This window comes from Channa argus, chromosome 4 (assembly GCF_033026475.1).
Source record: "Channa argus isolate prfri chromosome 4, Channa argus male v1.0, whole genome shotgun sequence".
NCBI classification, from domain to species: Eukaryota; Metazoa; Chordata; class Actinopteri; order Anabantiformes; family Channidae; genus Channa; species Channa argus.
This window is the reverse complement of record NC_090200.1, coordinates 14,698,915-14,720,849: the sequence shown is the minus strand read 5'-3', so window position 1 is coordinate 14,720,849 and position 21,935 is coordinate 14,698,915. Positions and strand designations below refer to the sequence as shown.

At 38.1% G+C, this 21,935-nt stretch overlaps 5 protein-coding genes across 9 annotated transcripts in view; 3 read left to right on the top strand and 2 right to left on the bottom strand.

The window, feature by feature from the left end:
- The first annotated feature begins 539 nt into the window (after positions 1 to 539).
- On the top strand, positions 540 to 1,958 carry LOC137125277 (cholesterol 25-hydroxylase-like protein 1, member 2). The gene is given in 2 exon segments (XM_067500475.1): positions 540 to 878; positions 880 to 1,958. Coding segments are annotated over 2 exon segments (810 nt in total). The 5' UTR covers positions 540 to 606; the 3' UTR covers positions 1,418 to 1,958.
- A 193-nt stretch (positions 1,959 to 2,151) lies between these two features.
- tspan3a (tetraspanin 3a) lies at positions 2,152 to 6,370 on the top strand. The gene is made up of 7 exons (XM_067500476.1): positions 2,152 to 2,371; positions 3,660 to 3,851; positions 4,140 to 4,214; positions 4,426 to 4,527; positions 4,633 to 4,785; positions 4,909 to 4,992; positions 5,617 to 6,370. Exons 1-7 carry the CDS (start codon positions 2,309 to 2,311, stop codon positions 5,707 to 5,709), a joined length of 762 nt encoding a protein of 253 aa, XP_067356577.1. The 5' UTR covers positions 2,152 to 2,308; the 3' UTR covers positions 5,710 to 6,370.
- pstpip1a (proline-serine-threonine phosphatase interacting protein 1a) lies at positions 5,846 to 15,603 on the bottom strand. 2 transcript variants are annotated; one of them, XM_067500470.1, is made up of 15 exons: positions 15,439 to 15,603; positions 14,260 to 14,360; positions 14,092 to 14,166; positions 13,921 to 13,955; positions 13,704 to 13,810; positions 13,498 to 13,560; positions 12,845 to 12,949; positions 12,229 to 12,274; positions 11,309 to 11,388; positions 10,733 to 10,831; positions 10,537 to 10,633; positions 10,272 to 10,356; positions 10,082 to 10,158; positions 7,428 to 7,525; positions 5,846 to 7,315 (listed from the first exon to the last, which is right to left on the bottom strand). In XM_067500470.1, the coding sequence occupies exons 1-15, from the start codon at positions 15,466 to 15,468 to the stop codon at positions 7,184 to 7,186; spliced, it is 1,230 nt and encodes a 409-aa protein (XP_067356571.1). In that variant the 5' UTR covers positions 15,469 to 15,603; the 3' UTR covers positions 5,846 to 7,183. The 2 variants fall into 2 exon arrangements, with proteins under 2 accessions (XP_067356571.1, XP_067356572.1); XM_067500471.1 differs by lacking the exons at positions 14,092 to 14,166; positions 14,260 to 14,360 and having other exon boundaries at positions 15,439 to 15,583.
- Positions 15,604 to 15,739: 136 nt separating this feature from the next.
- rcn2 (reticulocalbin 2) lies at positions 15,740 to 18,558 on the bottom strand. Of its 2 annotated transcripts, XM_067500472.1 has the most exons (9): positions 18,327 to 18,558; positions 18,028 to 18,072; positions 17,756 to 17,896; positions 17,543 to 17,645; positions 17,237 to 17,433; positions 17,031 to 17,144; positions 16,815 to 16,908; positions 16,565 to 16,704; positions 15,740 to 16,378 (listed from the first exon to the last, which is right to left on the bottom strand). In XM_067500472.1, the coding sequence occupies exons 1-9, from the start codon at positions 18,345 to 18,347 to the stop codon at positions 16,235 to 16,237; spliced, it is 999 nt and encodes a 332-aa protein (XP_067356573.1). In that variant the 5' UTR covers positions 18,348 to 18,558; the 3' UTR covers positions 15,740 to 16,234. The 2 variants fall into 2 exon arrangements, with proteins under 2 accessions (XP_067356573.1, XP_067356575.1); XM_067500474.1 differs by lacking the exon at positions 18,028 to 18,072 and having other exon boundaries at positions 18,327 to 18,557.
- Positions 18,559 to 19,209: 651 nt separating this feature from the next.
- The window catches only part of scaper (S-phase cyclin A-associated protein in the ER), a 54,804-nt gene continuing 52,078 nt past the window's right edge, over positions 19,210 to 21,935 (top strand). For 2 of the 3 annotated variants that reach the window (XM_067501318.1, XM_067501316.1), the window contains exon 1: positions 19,210 to 19,535. In XM_067501318.1, the coding sequence (XP_067357419.1) occupies positions 19,368 to 19,535 (168 nt within the window). In that variant the 5' untranslated portion in view covers positions 19,210 to 19,367. Of the gene's footprint in view, positions 19,536 to 20,256; positions 20,625 to 21,935 lie in introns of those variants that run through there. The other variant, XM_067501317.1, reaches the window with a different exon arrangement.

Here is a 21,935-nt window from a genome sequence, read left to right as displayed (position 1 = left end):
AATTCGAATAAGGCATAGGACAAACCTCATCACTTGCAGATCACATGGTATAACTTAAATATCCAGAACAACTACTAAATTATCCTTGTTTGTTTTCTACAATGTCTGATTTTGAACTTGTGCTACATCAGTACAAATACTCCCTTCAGTACACCTGAACACACCAAAAGACCTGTCTTCTTTTTGTATTATATTTTAATGGATGATGCTTTTTGTTCTAGTTCTGTTACTCTACTCAAACTACTAAAAAATGATCTATTATAAATTGGACTTACCCTTACATGCTCTTTATACTCTTTAAAAAAGTCCCTGGTTCCCATTCAACTTCTCCGTTTCTCCCTGTATAAAATAAACTCACTTGGATTTGAAATTGAAGAGCAATATACCAATAACACAGAGTAAAATTTCCAATTTCCAATTTTATCACGTGGTCAGCGAGAAGGGGCATATGAATAATTTGGTTTACCAAGCTGTCACTTGATACTGTGGTGTCAGCAAAGCTGAACAGATAGGACTAAGACTTTACCATAGCTGCCATTTCTGGCTGGATTATCTACATTCCCTAGATAATGAAAATAGGATATTTTATCCTGTAACTTTTTCCTTATGATGCATTTTACAGATACCATCATAGATCTTTGGTTAAGATGCTTAGGAAGCGAGTCTCTGCTGCAGCCACTCTGGGACAGCATGAAGACCAACTACAGAGACTATCTGAGATCACCACTCTTCCCCATTGTTCTGACTGTGTCTTCTTACTTTGTCTTGTGCCTTCCTTTCCTTGTTTGTGACATCATGGTGGATAAGTGGGCATGGGTTCAGCAATTCAAGATCCAACCCAATCGTCGACCAAGAGCCTATATGCTGCTGCACTGTGCTCCTAGTGCTCCCAGGATCACTGACTCAGTAGGCATGGAGGCCACCTGTGGACCTGCCAGACAAGGCTCCATCCCTGCTGGAGCTAATGGCTGGAGTGATAGGCAACCTCCTGCTCTTTGACTTCCAGTATTTCATCTGGCACGTGCTCCACCACAAGATCCTGTGGCTGTATGTCACTTTTCATGCCATCCATCACAATTACTCAGCTCCCTTTGCTATTGCCACTCAGTGTCTTGGGGGCTGGGAGCTGATGACTATTGGCTTCTGGACAACTTTGAATCCTGTGATCCTGAGATGCCATCTTCTGACCACATGGGCCTTTATGGTATTGCATGTCTACATTTCTGTAGAGGATCACTGTGGCTATGACTTCCCCTGGTCCACATCACGTCTGATACCATTTGGCATTTATGGAGGACCCAGCAAGCATTATGTGCACCATCAGAAACCCAACACCAACTTTGCACCACACTTCAGCCACTGGGACAAATTATTTGGCACACATGCTGATTTCAGTTTCTCTACTGCTATTAAATAACCTGAAAGGCCCTTTAACCTGAAATTGTGTTTATTGTTCTGAACGTATAGTATAAAATAGTATAAAAGTTTCACACCTTTCTTTACACACTTTGGAAGCATGTTACTGTATTGTATTCACTGCAAAAATCAACCAATCAACTACACTGTTCATCATCTATGAAATGCTTCTGTTTGAACTTTGTACACATCTTAAATAATGCCTATAAGTCTTACACGTGTTTGGTTTCTTAATACTGAAAGGGATGCTGAGGTTGCTGAGGCTCTCTTGTCATGCGTCAAGTTTTGTCTGATCTGATTTCAGTGTGTTTTGTTCTATTTTATTTATCAACATTGTTTTTACAGATATAGAGAACATATTAAGTTGTAGTCTACCACAAGAAGGTGTACAAACCAAGGGAATTTCTTTTTAGCACAAATTACCTTAAATCTTGTAAGATTGTGGCACCAGTATTGTCTTTTTCATTTCATGTACTTATCATACAAAGAGAAAACTGGTGAAATTACTTGATGATATTTATAGGAATGATAAATTCCGCCACCAGGTGTCAACCAAGCACTTATCATCCACAGTTCTGATTTTGTTCAACAGTCCATTGCATATAATCACAAATAAGAGATAGTAGTAAGCTACAGGGGGAAAAAAAATACAAGATACATATTGCACACATATTAACCAGTAATTCTGTAGAGGGGGTTCTCATTTGTCACTCCAAGGTTTGTTGTACTGTGGTTGTGCTGGTGGCGCTGCGCCGCCGGTGCGGTTTCATCCACACATCCTCCGACACACAGTTGGGAAATGGAGTGTGAGCTGTGGAGCTGCTCGTGGTGTGTTTAAGTAGGAACCTGCGTTTTTCTCAGCGTCAACAGCAATAAAAACCCCGTGCAGAAGATGGGGCAGTGCGGCATCACGTCTTCAAAGACGGTCCTGGTCTTTCTGAACCTGATATTTTGGGTGAGTTCCGAGGTTGTTTTTTTTTAACAGTTTTCAGCGTGCGTCACAGCGTAGCAGCTAGCCAGCTACGTGTCCGCCTGTCAGCGGCAGGAACAGTGGTCGGCCTTTGTCTACCCGGAGGGGGTTAGTTTGTGGTCAGGGGGCCTCAGAGATAGGGTGTGTTTGGTTAAACAATTAGCCACTAAATGGTGCACTTAGCTCAGCAAGTTGCATGACGTTTTAGAGTTAAAAGACCACTTTATTTACATGCATATTTTCTGGTTAATCTTCCTCTGTGCCACCAAGCAGCACACGACTTAAGACGCAGGTCAAGTGGGTGAAACGGACCGTCGAGCTAACCGAGTCTCATTTTCGGTCTAAATATAACCGCAGGAAAAACCCTCTACAGAAGCATATCAACGGGTTTGAAGAGTCATACGCGGAAAACTAACAGGAAACCAAACACATGAGGCTAAACGCAGCCAATCATTATGTGACATTATATGTGACATAAGGACGATGCAGCCATGGTCTTAAAATAATAGGTGATAAATCACCTACGTTAGTTATAAACTGTATACTTGTCATTACTAATGATATTGTTTGTTGTAATTGCTTTTATTCATTGTTTATAATGTTTTAGAAACAATTCTCAACTTTTTGGAGTGTTGGCGTGGCGTGAATACAGGGAGCTAAAAGAGACTATAGATGACTATATCAAAAAATAGTTAAAGTAAAAACATTTCAAAACAAAGAGCAGTCATTAAAATATTCTCCTAGTGATTAAGCTCATAAAGGAAAGAGAGAAATTGCATAAGATAAGACGCCTTTCTGGTGACTTCAGGTTTATATATTATTGTATCGGTAATGGGGGAAAACAAAGGTGTGAGAAAATTCTGGCCAGGAGAGAAAATAACAGGTATTGGTGTTGTTAGACTTTATACATTTTATTTTGTTTAGTTATGTGTTTGATTAGCAATGGTGTTTAAGTACTTAAAGATATCGTATTTAACTATTAAAAATATGTTTTTTTAAATAATTTGAATAAGATCCAAAACTTACAATGTGGAGAGGGGCAGTTGAAGCTTCCTGTGACTGACTGATTGCGTTTTTGAGCAAGGCTCTACTATCTGCATGTTGTAGCTTTAAGTAGAGTTATTTACATTCCATCACTGAGGATAATTGTCCTCTCAATAATGATATGAGTTACTGTTGACTACTAGTTAAGCACTGAACAGTAAGCATCAATAACCACAGCATATTTGCATACAGGCTTGCATGAAATTTTGATATTTTTGTCACACAACAGGCTGCTGCTGGCATCCTGTGCTATGTTGGAGCCTATGTCTTCATTACATACGACGACTACGACCACTTCTTCGAGGATGTGTACACTCTCATCCCGGCAGTTGTCATCATTGCAGTTGGAGCACTCCTTTTCATTATTGGGCTCATTGGATGCTGTGCTACAGTGAGAGAGAGCTACTGTGGACTAACAATGGTCAGTACAGCTAGTATGTGTTTGTAGTTTGACAGATGAAAGGAGTATTTTTACTTCTTAAAGAATAATGATGTTAAAGGCAATAATGAAGATTAACTTTGAAACATTTAAAAAATGAAAAGTGACAATTCACCCTGCATAGGAAGTATAAAAATATGTGTTGCATTTCACTGAACACAAATTTGAAAATTAGAAATTAATACAATCTAGACAATCCACTTTGTAGGTACATGCATGGTAGCTTCCCAAAGAATCTGTAGTACTTAAATCTTAAAATTAAATCCACAGTTTGTCGTCATTCTCCTGCTGGTTTTTATGACGGAAGTGGCAGTGGTGGTTCTTGGATACGTGTACAGAGCAAAGGTGAGAAAGTCTAGTACAAGTCAGTATGTGTTTGTTACTCTTGGCCTTGTTTGATAATGAAATTGCAGCCCAGCAAATCAGCAAATCCACCCCCCCCCCTTCCCCCCGCCCAGATGAGCAAGGACAATCTGTACACTACAGATAACATAATCTACTCTACTTGTGGTTCCCCTCACGTTGGATTGTACTCAACCCTTTTAACTTTTGGTAGGTGGAAGATGAAGTTAATAGTTCTATCAAGAAAGTATATGATGAGTACCGCGGCACCAACAGCAATGCCCAGAGCCGTGCCATTGACTACATTCAGAGACAGGTAAGGACAGAAATACTGTCTCTGTAATATACCCCATTATTCATTTGAACGCTGAAGTTGTTGCAAGCAGTTGAGAAATCTTGAATTTTTAATAATTTTTTACAGCTTCATTGCTGCGGGATTCACAATTACTCAGACTGGCAGTTTACAAGGTGGTATCAAGAATCAAAGAACAACAGTGTACCCATCAGCTGCTGCAAAACCAACGTTGGAAGCTGCACAGGGTCCCTCACTCACCCTGAAGATCTCTACCAAGAAGTAAACGCCTTCATATTTGCCATGTGTCCAAGCTAATAACACTTTTCTTTTTTAAATGAAATTGACTTCTTCTAGTTTCATATATTTGGACATACTGTTTGTGTCTTCTGTGTTTGGGTGTAGGGCTGTGAGGCTCTTGTTGTTAACAAGCTGAAGGAGATCATGATGTACGTCATCTGGACTGCTCTGACATTTGCTGCCATCCAGGTATCAAACTTTTATCAAGACGCTTGTACTGTGTACATCATCCACAAGCCACATGGGCTTTGAGATGTGAGTTGTTTTGTAACACATTTCAGTGCCTTGTGTGAACACCACAAGACAGAACAGTTTCCACAGTCTGTGTATCAGCATAAGGAAGTTAGTGAGGTTTTTACATACACACAACATCAATATCTGTTTGTATAGTGTAATTTTATAATTTACACATGTTAAACAGAGGCATAATAAAACTGTTTCCATTTTTTAAGTTTTAACTGCAGCATTTTTGTAAAGCACATAACAGTCATGTTAGGTGTAAGCAATAGGTGTCCAGCGGAATTTCCATCTTATGTATCATTTAAAAACAGTCATTCATTCAGTGATGATGCTGTATAGTTTTTGGAAACTCTGTGCTAATAAAAAAGCTCTTCATCAAAAAGCAGCAGCAGACACCTACATGTTTACAAAATGTATACTGCAAATATGAACTTTACATCTACTTTTACTACACCGTGTAGCTTTTCTTTGTTTTCATGCAAAGTGTTTGAGGTGTTTTATCTGACCAACACCACATGTTAAAATAAGTTTGAGAAGCAATAGCACTAATAAGTGTGTGTCTCTTTCTCCCAGATGCTGGGGATGCTGTGTGCTTGTGTTGTGCTTTGTCGCAGAAGCAGAGATCCAGCCTACGAGCTTCTTATCACAGGGGGCACCTATGCTTGAAGGAGAAAGCTGTATCAAACTTTCAAAATGTGTTTGTGTCACTGGTGAGAGCATGAAAATAACACAATAACCTGTTTTCCACAAACTAATATTATATATATATACATATATATATGTGTATATATATATAAAAAAAAATGTATTCTTTACTAAAGTCAGATGTGAGTAAAATGAGGATGTGGTCATTTTCTCATGTTGGTTTGCACTATGTGTATGGCTTTTATACTATTTAAATCTGTCATGTACTTGAATAAAAGAGTGTATATTTTCACTCTGTACCTCTGCTACCATTACTACTGCTACATCTATTTTGCTTATACTACTACTATTACATCTAGTTTTGGTTAAAACCTCACCTTTCACCAGCAGTATTCTGTCAAGAAATAGCTGAAACCACAGCCCATACAGCAAGCTTTTGCGCTTGACATTGAATTTTGCTTATCTGGGTTTTAAATATTCATGTAATCCCCGTTTTAGTATGTGGGAATATTAGTGATGTATCCTTAACCCAAATTGATTTTTGCCTTTTGTTGTAATCTAGGCAGATTAGTTAAGACGATGGTGTTTTAGAATTTGATTTATTGTGACTTGTTATTATGTAGCAATGATAAAGACTTAAGAATGTAAATAAAATGTGAGGTGAAAGTTTGAAATTAAACAAGTCTTTTATTGTGTCCTAGTAACAAATGATTTGTTAAAAATCTCTGTTAAAAATCTCTAGACTTAGTTGTTTCTACTTCTGGAACATTTTGTGAGCACTGAATGACCTCGATACATAAATGATGATAAAGGAGATGATCTTTCGCTACGTCATCAACAGTATCACGTGCTGCAGAGTAAGCAGACACCTCAGGCCCATGACACAAGAATAGGCTACCTGGTAGCATCTCAGATGCTTTGTTTGGATTGATGTGGCCTGGACTTAAGAATAGTGTTCACACGGGTGTCTTGTAAACAAGTGGTTAAACTTTACCACAGAACCAAAATGTCTATGTCACACGAATATCACATTTTGTGCCATGTGTTCCTCTGTGTCTATAGTTTTTACTCTAAATGACTATAACCGAAAAAAATATATATACTTCATGGGAAAGTGAGATATATATATATATGAGGGCTATAAATAATTTAGCACTAATGAGTCTCATGTGACTATCTTAAAACACCCTCCTATTTACGGATTTGTATGTGACAATGGTGTTTTTAAATTGCATAGAATTTGTTTGTTCCTGTCAGCCTTTCATTCTCAGCTTCTAATCAATAGGGAATAATATATGGTGTGCTTTATTCACTGCTATCATACTGCTACTATACCACTAGGGGTTGCTGACTATTTGTAAATCTTTCACATAGAGGCTTTAATAATGTAACAGTGGTATAAATAGCAAATACAATAAAATTATGATGTAAGTTGAAGTCTTTACTAAACACAAGGGAATGAAGTTGCCATATAGTCTTACATGTGGCTGTAAAATCACTCTTTGGCAAGGTAGGATCCTGGAACCAGTCCCGTGAGACCGTTTCTTTGCACTGTCCACCAACCGTCGTCACCTTGATCTACAACAATCACAATGTCCCCAACAGATATGGAAAGCTCCTCCTGCCCCTAAATAAAGACAGAAACAATCTGTCAACCAACCAGTCGTTCATAAATTAACACCAAACATATTTGAATGTTTCTCATGTAGAAAGTGAGACCTTGAAACCAAGAATCTGACCTGTGCGATATAGCTATACACTGCCTTGTACTCATCAGCTCTCAGTGGGGATGATTGAGATCCAGGAATGGAAGCATACAGTCCTTCTGATGGTTCTGCTGCAGAGTTTGACAGAGTTACAGAAATAATTAGCAATGGGTCAATTCCATTTCTGCACCAAACCAAGGGAAAAATGCAATACAATTTTTATTAGATTAAACATTTTATGTTATTTACAACACTGTTTATAATGTAAATGTGATGCTTTGGTAGTACGCATACAGGATTTACAAAAGTATTCATCTGCCATGGAAGTTAGAAAAAGACTAATGATAAAATGAAAACAAACAATTCAAGCATAAAAGTGAAAATAACTAACTGAATTCACCCTTCAAGTCAGACCACAGAATTTTCTTTCATTTGAATATAGAGTTTCCCTCATGCCTTCTGGAAACTCAGCCAAGATTTAGCTGCGTTGAAATTAAATTTCACATGATGTGCATCAAGATATGTAACTAATTGCCCCTGTTTCAGATTCTTCATCAGAGCAATATCTACTGTACCCACATTGCTTCACTTTCTTGGATGGATTTTACAGAACTTTAAAGGACATTGAGTGACTTAAAAATGGGCTTTGTTCTTCATGGTGTAGTTTTTGGCCAGGATACTGATTTTATTATTGAGGGAGCCTTTAAGATACAGGTGTTTATACTGCAACTAACACAACTATTTGGTTGCACCAATGATGATTTAGGTTGGGTCACTTTAAAGGGAGTTAACCCTTTTACAAATCTTATATTGTACTTTTATTTAATTTAATTACTTTTGTTGTCAGTTTTACCTTTAAGTCTTTTCCTGTTTATCATTTTCAAAGAAAACTAGAATGTTGTATTCTTCTGCCAATCAGGGTTAGTTGCAGTTTACATACATGTCTGTTCAGATGCATATTCTAATCAGTTCATCCATGAGTCCAAATTGACATTTGTGGCAGATATATTGAAATTCTCTTCAGGTTCCATTGAAGCATATTTCTATTGCAGCCATTCACACAAAATTAAGATCAGGCAGAGATTTCAACTCAATAAGGCAACGGAGCAAAACACACAAACATGCAGTACACTGCACCACATGTCTGTAAAAAAATTACTTCTCTTATTTGTGCTAATAATAATCAGCTGAATATGCATCATTTCTTACTTACTGTGATGCAAGAAACATTGTACAATACAATAAGTGGAGGAAAATTGTTCTTCGAAGATTATTGAGCAACAAAAGTTTACAAGGGTTTACAGACTATTTATTAACCTATAAATGTTCTAATAAGCACTAGTTGTACCATCATCTGCAAGTGGAAGAGGCATCTGTCCGCCATCAATGGCCAAGCCATGATAAGGCAGTAAGAAATTTAGTGAGAGAAGCATCCCAAGTCCAAGTACAACTCAAAAAGACCACCAGAAACACATGGAAGAAGCAGGAGCAATGCAAAAAACAAAACTCCACTGTCACTCTCCAAAAAATCTAAAAAACATATTGAAGCTCATTTGAAGGTTGCCACACAACATTTTGGGAAGCTCCCAGATTACTTAAGAATGTGATGTGGTCAGACAAGACAAAAATAGGATTTTCTGGCTATGTTACAGCGTGCCATGTTGGAGAAGAAATGACTGTATGTAACCAAACATATCATACCTTCAGTTAAGTTGGGAGGTGGAAGCATCATGGCATGGAGCTGTTTCTGTAATGGTATTGTACTTAGATAGTCTTGGGAAGAATCAATAGCTGTCCACCAGGACAAAGAGGATAAGACACAGGTGGACCTTCCAACAAGACAATGATGCAAAATATACGGCAACAAAGACTCACAACTGGTTTCAGGGAAAGAAAATAAAGGTGTTGGAATTTTAATTAATTTAATTTATCACCTGACTTAAAAGGAAAGGAACTGAAGATAGTCTAGGTTAAGGATTAACTTGCCAGACCTCTGTGGTCTTCAAGATTTGAAAACTTTCTGTTTAGAGGAAGCTTTTAAACAGGAAGCATCTTAAAGCTGATTTTGCAAGCAAGGTATTCCCTTACTGCAAGCTCAGTAGAGAAAGCATATTGTGCAGCTGTTCAAATGGGCTTAATGTCCTGTGAAAAACTGTACTGGAAATGTCTTGAGTGAAAAGAGTGTTAATGCACTAAATACACATTTCCCCTAAAACCCCCTATCACCACACTGCATTTGTATGTATGTATTTGTATATGTGTGTAGAGGTGATGGGCACTTGTTTTTGTGTTATCATGGGTTTTGTTGTAGCTCTGGTTAGCGTGGTTTAGAGACGCATACGTTTGCTTAAAAGAATTGTCTGTTTTCATTTTCACATTGTTCTCTTGCCATGTTTCCAACTATCACAGCACTACGTAATGTTCCACTGGAGACCACAAGTGGCACGGCCATATTTGAAACAGGTGAACAATGGCTGCAAGTTGATTTACTCAAACAAGCCTTTGATCAGTTTATGAAATTCTAAAGATTGTCATCTTAGTGTGTGCTTGACAAAATCCTTGGTCAAAATAGCTATGTAACTTACAGTTGCCAACAATACTCTGTGTGCTGCAATGATGAATGTATTTTTACAATATGTCATCATTTTGGAAATTGCAGTGTTACTTGAATGACTGGATGACTGTACCCGTCAGTTGTGTAACTGGCTCATTGATGCTCATTTTGGAGCCACTGGAACAGTTCCCCTGCAGAAGATTTGAAAACCTACAAATTGGGAAGAGTACTCAGTTAGCAGTACACGAATAAATACTGAAAGTAGAACACATCTCACATTAATCATTCATCAAATTTGTTGTTGTTGATTTCCACTGTCTGACCTTTTCATGACTCCTACAAATCCGACACTGCCATTTCTGTCAGCTGTAGCATCTCCCTCATAGTAAGTTTGGTATATAATTGGAGCTGTAAATAAAGAATTGGTATCGGTAATAATGTCCTGTTAAACACTTTGCATGGCCTGTTTCCAAACATGTGACACACATCCTCTTGCATAATTTTGCAACAGCTGGGAGATAATATTGAAATTTCTCACTTAACACATATTCAAATCCAAACAAGGAAGGCTACAGGGTGGCTGCATACCTGCAGCAGTTGAACCAGTGCTTTTCATCTCCACAAAGGTGTTATTGTCCACAGCGATGTCACACATTTCCAATGTTTTCCTCACATCCTCATAACACTGAAAGAGATTTAAAAGTTTCCTGAATAGAATTTACATATAAACAGTAGCATGATCAAATGGCTTGTATAGATGTGTAGTAGGAGCAGCTGCACTCACGTCGTCATCTTTCACACTCTGCATTGATAAGTGGTTACAATGTACCCACAGAGCATTTCTTAGAACACTGATGCGGTCCTCTTCCTGCTGTTGAAACATCTGCAAAACAAAGGTGTGATTGGAAATGAAGTAAATAATCCAGGAAACACTGAAGCACAGGAAATATTGTGGTTCAACTGGCATTTTTTGTGTAAAGAAAATGTCCAGCATGGCCTTAAAATCTCTGCAGTCTGTCAAGTGAAAGTTCTAAGAAGGCATTTTTTTGCTTTTTAATTTCCATAGCTTTCATTTAAGTAAATATTTAAATCTTTCTGTTTTTGTCCATATATCTGGAGTTCCGAGTTATCTTTTGCCTCAAAATGCAACAGTAATTAAAGAGATTAAGCTGCTGAATGCTTATTATCATGTAGGAAGAAATTATTTTTTGATTAGTGACACACTTTATTTTTGGTTTATAAGAAGTATTACACATCCTCACTGAAAAAATAGGCCCTCCTGCTCTTAGTGTACCTTTGTACATTTAAAAATATATTATGCAATATATTTAGTAAGTACAGTTTCTGTGAAATACTTTACCTCACATGTGTTTATGTGTGTGGATTCCCATTCTTGACGGACTATGTCAAGCTGTTCAATGTTTGACATGTACTGTTTGTCTAAAGAGAAAAACAACATAAAACAAAAAGGAAATCAAGTTCTTCTCTAGCAGAGACTTAAATTTTGACAGTCCATTTAGCACAGGTGATTAAAGTACATAAACTCAATACTCAAGTAAAAACTTTCCTTTTTGCCTAATGATTTACTCTACTACAAGTAGTAGTATCACTTGTATTACTCACACAAGCTGAAGAACAAAAGTACATACTCAGAATTTTACATGAGCAAAAGCAGAAGTTATCCACTAAGAAAACTATTTGGCAAACTCTCAAAGGTGACAATTATGGCAGAGAAAGTTTGGTAGTTAAGGAAAAACAATAACTAAAGTTTTCTGCCAACTTTGTGCAGAACAAAAATTGCACAACTGGTGAAGTTTTACCTGATTTTAACCACTTTATATGCTGGGAGTCGGTTAATCCATAATAATGCATCATATTTTATTAGTCAAATAGATTGTTTTATTAAGAATCTTTATCTAAAAAACTAACTAAAGCTTTAAAATAAATGTAGTAGATTAAAGGCTCATAATTTTCTTTTTAATTTTAGTGTAGTAAAAGTAAAAGTCACCTCAAAATTGAAATACCACAAAATAATACTTAAGTACAATATTTGAATAATTGTACTCAATGACTTAACACCTCTGCACCTATACCCCACTCATTAGTTCATCAGTTTATATATTAAACAGAAATGTACTTTTGTAATCCTCAAAAAAGGGGAAGCAATGTAACCACCATCCAAAAAAAAAGATTTCTGGTAAACCATTGAGGCTTTCTTTGTTAAACGGCTGCCTTCACTGCCAATATACAGCTTTTACATAATTTGGTATTTGTCCTTACCAGCCTCTTTTGCTGCTTCTCTGCACTGTTTGGCTTTGCAGTTCCCCTGATAAAGAAAATACATTGCAAAATGACTCATATAATTTATATCTGTAAACCTGCTGATGTCATAGTAAAAACTAAAACGTTCCCTTTTGCATTTTTTTAATACAGTTTCATAGCTTTTGTGTGAATATAAAACAGGTTTTCCCTTCAACACAACTATGTAACATAGTATGTGCAGAGTTTGTGTTTTAACATTCATTGCTAAAGCAAATGATGTTTCACTGCACCTAAAATATTAATGATATGTATCTACAAGCATGATTAGTTGCAAAGCTAATAATAGTCCAATATATAACTCAGAAGGATTTTGTGGAAACCTGAAACTTGTAACTGAAAGACACAGATAATAGACTTTTCAGTATAGCAGGAAGCATCCTTGTTAAATGAACAATATTTGCATATTTGTAGATTTTCCAAGGAGATAAGGAGAATCATCATTTAAAAAAATGTTAATTTGGAAATTGAACATTTTTGTGGAATAGCCAGATTGGATAGAAATTATTATTCAAAGGAGGCCAGTCTCAATAATTGTCTAAAGAAAACGTTGCACTAGAACACCTTACAGCTTTACCTTGTCAATTTGTTTTTGTGTGGATGTAGGAGCACTCCCCATCTTCTCAGCTATTTGCTCCGCCTCATCTGCCTCTCTGCAGCGCAGCTCATAATATTTTTTAGACTGGGAAGGAAACAAGGCAGATACCATATGAAACTACATACAACAACAACAAAAAAGGGATGTATTCATCAGCACTCTAGCAAGACGGGTGGTAGGGGACCGAGGGATGCCATGCATGTGCAGTAAAAACTAAGTGCATCAAGTACAAACTCACTTCCTTCTTTGGAGCTGGCAAAAGCATGCATAGGCTCAGACTTGTTATTTATCGGTTATGCGTGTCATTTACTTGTACTCTTGCCAAACCTTGTTCCTCTTACAAAATTAAAATATGCAGCGCAATGCTTCTCAACAGTACTACATTTTTTCAGAGTGAGGTGCACTTCATGTGCTTGTCTTGCCTATAAAAGCAGAATGTGCTGCACTAAACCTGTCACTGAGGTAATACATGCTGTTGCCCTCTGCCACATTATACATTAGAGCATATAAATTCAGTTTTGAAAATAGAAAATGAGTTTCACTTCTATCAAACTATTAGTAATAAAATTGTTTGTAATTTTATTATTCGGTTTTTTAAAAGGCTTCAGTGTTGATTTATGACCTGAACTTACTTCTATTGTTTTCTTGTAGAGGGAGACCTTTGTCTTTTGGACCTTGTCCATGACAGTTTCAAACTAAGATGTGAAGAACAACATGATGTTACAAAAAGGCATCATCATCATTATCGTCATCATCACCATCAGAAAACCACTGACACAAGGTTCTCTTTTTATGGTCCCTCTCTAGGCAAATATGATAAGCAACTTTTCCTGGGTACCTTTTTCCTCTGATCTTTTTGTCGCTCTCTGAACTGCTCTATTCTCTTCACCTCGTCCTTCAGGAGTCCCGAAAGTTGAATGTGCAGGTTTCCTATGTTCTCAATTTCTAATGGACACCAAAACATACAACTAACAGCTGAGAACTAAACCAAACTTATATAGAGAGGCTTAAAAATACTCATGCAAAGTAGGACAGGAAACATACTGTGTGCTTACGTTTTTTCATTTCTTCAAAAGATGCTCTCAAAGTGCTGTAAAAGTGAAAGAACATAAGAAATCCATAAATGATGCAAACAGTTTGTATTAAAATGCTTTGTCTATGTCCAATACTGCATAATAAACATATTATTCTTAGAGTTAAACTCATATGCACCAACACACACCTACCAGATCTCATTTAAACCCCCAGCCTTGCGTGCAATGGTGACCAGTTCTTTACCATATTTCTCCTCTGCAGATGCCCTAAAAGGACAAAACCCCCATGTAGCTAAACTGCCTTAGAGTGAGGCCACTTTCTATGTTGATGTATAATTTAACAGACGTTTATGAGCCCACCTCATTTTCAAGAGCTCTTCCATGTCCTTGCAAGTTCGACGACCATCGTTAAGTCTTTGAATAATTGTCTCATACCCAACATTGCTGATGAAGTCTGGTCCCTAGAAACATAAATACCAAACCATAATACTGCCTGTGGTGTGGGGAAATGGTCACAGGGATTCTATAGCAATGTTTAATTTTGGACTAAAAGTCTGAATAAATGCTGTTAATCCGAAATGTTCAATGTCTATACAGAAAATAAAAGGTTACTTTTCTTTTTTGCTTATTGTTTTAATAAGGCTTAATGCAACTGCAAGCATTATGTAGATGACAGTTCCTTTCTTCCCCCATAGTACTGTGTCATCTCAGAATGGAAACTGTTACAGTGTTCTGAATGGAAAGTAACTAAGTTGGAAAATTTTTAGATATATGTAACGATTAGTGTAAAAATATGCATGTGTATATAAATATGTATATGTATATTTCTTTCTCTATGTATATTGTGGCTACACACTAGACAGGAATATTGATAGTATAAGATTTAAAAGAAAATAAAGCAAGCACAAAACTTAATCTTCTGATCTGAAGCCACAGCACTCATCTGCTTGTCCAGTCTGACTAGCCAGCTTGTGATGGTTAACATGTTTATAGAGCCCCAGGATAAAATCAGTACTGTGCTGCTGACTGCTTAAATAGACACATTGATTTGTTGTTTTGTTGCATGCGTGTTATTAGGAGTTCTGGACAGATATAAAAAGCTCAAACGGAGTCTAACCTAATTATGAAGAACACTTTAATAATCATAGGTCTCACACTTTTACTACTATGGCACTGAAGTACAGTATGTATTTAGGTTATGTTGGCTTTTATACACCTTTAAATGGCATAACTGCCAAATGTATCTTTATGTTTGTGCTGCACACATGGTTTTAGTAGGAAATGTGAACAACCCAGACATAAGGATGTTTTTGCATATCAACACTAAACACAAAAAGGATACATCTAAAGAAGTGCTCACATTTTAATCAGCTGAACAACACGCCCGGGACTGAACAACAGTTCAATGGGGCTCAAACTAAAATCAAAAGCAAGAAAGCAAAGAAAGCTCATAGTAGAAGTAAAAGCTCATAGACTACATGAGGCTCAGCTCTAACCACAACAGAAAATGGTGGGATTAGGAGAAGCATGCTAACTCACCCAAAAGGCATCTTTAAATTGTAATGACATCTTGATAGTTGGTTAAAAACAATCCCCGTTTGAGAATCCACTCAAAATTTATTCACTTTGTTTCATCGTGCTACGTCCAGCAGGAAAAGCAGTCTGTTGCTCGATGCAAGTGAAATGGATGATGACACAGGAAACCAGGCTTCAAACACTCACTCACTTACTCACTTGATTTAAATGAGGAAGAGCCGCAACATGTCAGCAGCTTTCACAAATGGACTGATATGACACGTGTGAAAGGACAAACAGAAAGGATTCACAGCTGCAATTCAACTAACTTGTTCGAAAAGTTTAATCAAAACTAACTCTTTGATTACAAGTACAGGATTGCTGCTTTTCACACCCACGTGTTTTGTGTATTTTTGTCAGAATGTCCTTAAAAGTGGTTAAAATTATATTCCCAGTTTAAACTGCATGTTCTTCCAGAGGAATTTATGCATGTTGGGTGTTGGACAAAATACTAGGAAAACCTTACCATAGTACGTAATCCCAGGTAACAGCCTTGGTGCACACATTACTCATCAGCACCTAACACCTAACACTGTGGACATTTTAGACTATGTAACTTATGATGTTGACATAATATACCTGTGTTGCCAGATATGTGCTCCTGTTATTTTGGCAATTAATCTTGAAAACTTGATCTCTTTTATTTTGGGAGTGGATGTGAATCCCAAGAGTTATGCTAATGTACAAGTCAGGAAATAAACTACATTACATGTCTATGAAAATGAATGTATATAAACCTACAATAAACATGAACATATAGTTATAATTCATGGTGTGGTATATGTAGCTGTCTGCCATAGTCTGTCACTTCACTGTTCATGAATGTTTCTTGATTTTTCAAAACTTCAGCCTCTGAGATCTGTCCATCTCCATCACGGTCCATTTCCTGGATGAGGTGAAGAGCCTGTTTGACAGGAAAGCAAAACTAAGAAATGAAATCACTAAATTTGTTACCATATGGTTATGAAGGCAGCAGAAATATAATAATATCAGTCAATAGGTTGAGGATATTAAATATCCTATATATACATAATGTGTGTCAAGAAATGTGTTGTAACTTAACAATTGAGTAGAATCAAATCAGGTTTACCTCTTCTCTTGCTGAACCGTAGCTATTAGGTGCAACCCATCGCAGCTGCTCCTCTCTATTCAACTTGCCATCCTTGTCTTGATCATAGAGATCTTTAAAGCGTACTGTTTCTTCAATCTCCCATTGTGAAGGGGAATCCTCTGAAAACAGAAATTAATGGTGGTACATAGGTGATAAAAGTTGGGTTTTGGACAGTAAAGTAACAACACACATGCAATACTGTGTCTTGAAAAAATCTCTGCGTTCTTACCATCACCACGAACATTTCCAATATATTCACTTAGACTGATGAATTCATCGTTGTCTGTGTCATATTCATTCAACACATCTTCAATCGCAAAATCCTTTAAAGAAAAAAGTTAATCATCAAACTCTCACATGACATAGGAATGGCAATTATAGCACGGCTGTCAGGAAGCCATTGTTTTAATTTCACGTTTAGCAAAGAAGTAGGAACTAGTCTTACAGTCATGTGATCCACTTCAGATGGGTGGGTGAAGGCAAGAAACTCTGTCACATTAAGGCCAGGTGTGTGGTCCCTATCAGCAAAATCAAAGCGCCTCTTCTCCTTGAGATGGAGCTGATGGAGACAAGAGCCTTTGTTAAAGTAACATACATGGAATTTAGACTGTCACATGATGTGATTTGTAACAGGACATCATGCATGCCTACATATCTGAGAGACTCTTGCTCTGGATCCTCTAAAATAGTGCTGTCATCAAAACGAATGAGCTCGCCATGGGCGACCATGTTATATTCCTTCCATGTTACAACACCGTCTTTGTCGGTGTCATATTCAGGGAACCGCTCCTCTGCATCATCCAGAGCATATTTTCTGTAGACATGTTGTATCCATAAAGTGATCTCCTCTGTAATATTAATTAAAAAAAAGCTCACTGAGTACTAAGTAAACCTTTGATCACCTTTGTTTGTCTTTGCGATTTTATTCCTAATTTTAAAAAACAACTATAAATGTACCTGCACTTAGCAGTTTGTCAGCATTTGTATCAATTTTCCTAATGATTTCCATCATCTTTTTCTTCTGTTCTGCCGGGCTGAGTTTCTTTATGGCTTCTGTGTCCTTGAATGGAATAAAATATATAGAAAATATAGTAAAACCTGAACATGTTAAACAATCAAAGTGATTGGGCTGAGGAAAGTCAGATAACGAGTATAATAATATATAACAACCTCATCTCCGAGCAGGACATTCATATCGTGTTCAGGGTTGTGCTGCTGGCCAATATAATGATCTTCATGAGGATGTTTACTTGAGCTTTGTCCAAGTCCAAACTGAAGTAACAGCAATGCCAATATCGCAGATGAAGCCATCTGTAACACAGTTAATGAACAGTAAATACTGTGCTTTTAGTTTGTGGAAAACTCAAATGACTGGTTCAAAGATGCCACAATGCAACTGTGCGACCCTGTGGAAAGCTGGTGGAAGTTCAAACAAACTCAACTTTACACGTGAGCCTCGATCGTCCTGAAACCTTCAAAATCTGCGCCTGCAGTTAATTAAAGGGGGACAGCAAAGCAAACGACCAGGTAAAGATACTGGTTAATGTCTAGTCCTGTGTATTTAAGAAAGAGTGAAGATGTCAGACTTTAAAAAGCTTTTATGTCGATATGCAGACAAAATCGGGAGCAAGACCAACAACTTAGCATAGATAAATACAAATGCAGGCAACACAAGCAGGCCACTAATAAATTAAATAAAATAAAGTAGACAAATAATGTAAATGATGTGTGTTGTTATTACCGTGGGGAGTTCTTCGTACATTGGTGGACGCCAGTGTCAATCACGTTGAAAGAAAAGGTGTACTTCCGGTCACAAAATTCAAAATAAATGATTCAGGCGTAGATTCACTTTTATAAAAAAAAAAATTGAACTAATAGCGGCAGTAGCTCAGTTGGTAAGGCAGTCGTTCACGTTCGATTAACGCTATATGTCGAAGTGTCTCTGGACACTGGACCCCCAACAGCCCTTTCCCTCCCCAGCTGTGCAGACCCGGTCCAAGCCTGGTAGAAACTGGGGAGGGTTGCGTCAGGAAGGGCATAAACTGTGCCAAATCATCATGCGGACAATGATCCGCTTTGGCGACCCTGAACTCACGGGATAACCCGAAAGGATAAAAAAAAAATGTGATTAATATAATTCAATCGTATATAGAATCTCTTGCTTACACCGTTGACAAAGCTATATAAGACCCAAAAAACATGCAACATAGGCTGTACAAGTAATGGCTGAACTTCTTGGGAATAATCAACACGGTCAACTGTAAAATCAATGCTGCCATTAGAATAATGTGCTGTCCTGTTTGTCTTGTGTGTCGTGTATTTTCCAGCAACAACAGCAGCAGTATTTGGTGTAAGAGGTTTTCTGTCTATGTAAGCAATCATACTTTGAAAGCATCTCCCTGTTTTCGTTTTCTTCCGGCCGTTTGTAGGTAACTTGACAACCACTGATCATAGCCTCACATGTCCCGCCCGATCTTCCTGGTTGCCATGGTAGAAAGTTTAAAGTCCCGCCCTAACGAAACTCGTCCCACCCTTTGACCCAAATTATCCTGCACATGATTGGCCGATTCGTATGTCGTTTATACGTTATGGTGAATTTATTGGATAATCCTATTGCTAGTCAAAACATGTGAAGGCTACTGTCTTCCTGCTTTGTTAGGTTGTGCACACTGTCATGTATTTATCTGATATGTTGTTTCATCGGCCCTGACAGCTACACAACTTTATTCGCACTCGCACATCTCTTTTATACCGACTGACAGTTGAACAAATAGTAGGATCGATGTCCAAGGACAACCGCCACGATGGACGACGGCGTGGCGCTGGGCAGCACCGCCTCGGTCCTAGAGTTAGCCAAGGTGGTGACGGGAGGGAAAGGTCTGGTAGCAACAGCTCCGGCTCCTCGCATGGAGGGGGCAAAAACAAGAATGCATCCATAAACGCTTTGAAGGTATGTAGTGAGCTGTTCGCTCGTTTATATGAGCTAAAGTACGTCAGTCAAATGTTAATGCGTTAAAATTCCGATGCTAGCTTGAGCTTAAGAGACCGGATCATGGAGAATGGGTTCACCTGGCTAACGCATCAGTAAGGAAAAGATGGATTTGGGTGTGACCTTACCGTCTCTAGGTGTGATGTTGGCATCTCTGATGACCTTCTTAGCTCCTGAGAACATTGCTAAACATACCTACTGTGTTTTTACCAAGTGATGATAAATGCTATTAAATGGCCTTATGGGTTTTGTGAAATGTTTTATGGCTTACAGATGTGTATACTTTGATATACATGTGATCATTAAAGTATGTCACAGCTGGAGGGGTTTTATGTTGAGCAATGGGACACATACATTAAAGCATGCTGCGTCTTGCAGACTTTGTAAGTTTGTCCCCTTTGTAGGCAGACAGGCCATGTGGAGTTGTGTGTTTTCTGCCCCAGCAGCCTATGAATCACCAGATGCCGAATCCAATCAGATCCAGAGCATCACTCTGTGCTGCTAATGTATGGCTTGCATGAGCGCACACTGGCATTGCAGAATGGGGGGCAGAGCGGCGGCGGGCCTGCTGTGCCCATGACTGCACAGCCTTTTTGGCAGAAGGAGAGTGAGAGATGAGAAACAGAAAGTGAGAGAGAGTGAGGGCTGTGATAGAGCACTGGGAGACTAGAGGAGCATAGCAGTAAATATAGGAGGCTGCAGGCAGATAGACAGCAGCAGGCAGTGAGCTAGGCCTGGGAAGAGGCAGCTAACTCAGCAAAGGGCTGATAGCTCAGCCTAGATTACAGATGGTTAAAGACTGGGCAGGTGGGCTTCTCAGCACTTGTTTCTCTCAGCCACTACTATGAGAGGCGTGGACACAGCTGGGCAATTTGTAGCAGTGTGGACTACACAGTAGAAGTCTATTTTGGTCCTGCCATCAGATGACGATGTCACCTCGCATGAGTGGCAGTGCTTGTGAGGGGGAGCAGGTTGCCTGAAGTGGGCTGCAAAAGTATGTCAGGGGTGGATCAGGACGTGGAACCTGCTTACAGACTGTACTTCTATTCTGTATGTATACTCTGATCTTTTGATTTACTCTGTCTCTCCTAGTGAGTTCTTTGACACCCACTGTCTTTCTACTTGCCGTGAAACATTACACTTGCCCCCTTACTTGGCGCAGGCTTGGAGATAAATGCGTTCTCTGCAAGGGCAATTCCCTGAAAAGAGACTATAGCATTTGTTATGTTTCAGAGTCGATCTTCCTTTTGTACTGAATCCCAGTGGGCAGCTTGTTTGCAGTTGATTTAAGTGGATTATGAGAATTTTGCTGTAAGTCTTTTTGCTTCAGGCAGCTGCACACAGTTAGCCATCAGTTGTTAGTAGGTAAGATAGTCTTAAAACACTCATCTGTCATCCAATGGCTGCCAACACAAGAAAAAAAGTAAATATGTACAGCCGCTCGATGTGAGATTGTCCATTCACACTAACTGACATCACTAATGGTCTGTTTTTTTTTCTTTTTATTGTTTTTTTTTTACTTGGGGAAAAGACCACTTGGTGCAATAAAGCCTAGGCCTCTTTACATCTAAAGAATTTTGCTCACCAAAAGTAGGTCAGCTGGATATCTCCCTTAGGGACATTAAATACGATCAGACAAATACATGCATGCTGTTTCTGCCCATGTAATGCCTAATGAGCCACATTCACTTTGTTGGACTTGAAAAAAAATCTGAAGTGATTATAACGTGTTATTTTTATATAAACATTGGCCTTATTATCACTTGTTTCCTCAAATCTTTGGCCATAGCAGTGTGTTTCATAATTTGGCGCTAGCTTTCCTGCCTGAATAGTGGTGTTAGTGAGAGACAGCCTGGAAAAGAGGGAACCGTTTGTTCCATGACTCATTTGCTATTAAGAGCAGAACTGGCTCTCAGTTTTTGTGTTGGTTTTCGATAAGAACAAAACAGCAAGTTGGGTTTGGTTTCATCAACATTAGAATACTTTGAGTAAGGAGAATTGATGGAGATCATTCAGCTGGTCGAGAGTTGAAGATTGAGAATGATGGACCTCTACGTTTAGCTTTTTTATGGTTTTGTAACCAGATTACGAGAAGTCAGACTATTTAGTGATTAATTCTTGTAATTTCTGTATATAAGGTATGTCATATAGGTTTGGAGCTGTAGTATTTATTGTTTAGAGTGTTTATTATATGCATAATGGATAAGTCGTTTGATCAAACTGTTATCTGACTAAATGTTTGTCAGATGTAGGAAGATGTTGATGCCATCTTTTGTTGCACACTATTATGTGTGTTATGTCTCAAAGGAAACAAATGTGATTAATGACTATTTGCAGCACTTCTTGCATTTATTTTGGTTC

Coding starts and splice junctions, on each gene's coding strand:
- pstpip1a (XM_067500470.1), bottom strand. CDS start 15,468: ATGTCATTACAATTTAAAGATGCCTTTTGG. Junction 14,167..14,259: donor GAAGAGCTCTTGAAAATGAG/GTGGGCTCATAA, acceptor TTGTCCTTTTAG/GGCATCTGCAGAGGAGAAAT. Junction 11,389..12,228: donor AGAAGCAGCAAAAGAGGCTG/GTAAGGACAAAT, acceptor TTTTCTCTTTAG/ACAAACAGTACATGTCAAAC.
- tspan3a (XM_067500476.1), top strand. CDS start 2,309: ATGGGGCAGTGCGGCATCACGTCTTCAAAGACGGTCCTGGTCTTTCTG. Junction 2,372..3,659: donor TTCTGAACCTGATATTTTGG/GTGAGTTCCGAG, acceptor GTCACACAACAG/GCTGCTGCTGGCATCCTGTG. Junction 3,852..4,139: donor GCTACTGTGGACTAACAATG/GTCAGTACAGCT, acceptor TTAAATCCACAG/TTTGTCGTCATTCTCCTGCT.
- rcn2 (XM_067500472.1), bottom strand. CDS start 18,347: ATGTACGAAGAACTCCCCACG. Junction 17,145..17,236: donor AGCAAGAGTCTCTCAGATAT/GTAGGCATGCAT, acceptor TGTCTCCATCAG/CTCCATCTCAAGGAGAAGAG. Junction 16,379..16,564: donor ACGGTTCAGCAAGAGAAGAG/GTAAACCTGATT, acceptor CCTGTCAAACAG/GCTCTTCACCTCATCCAGGA.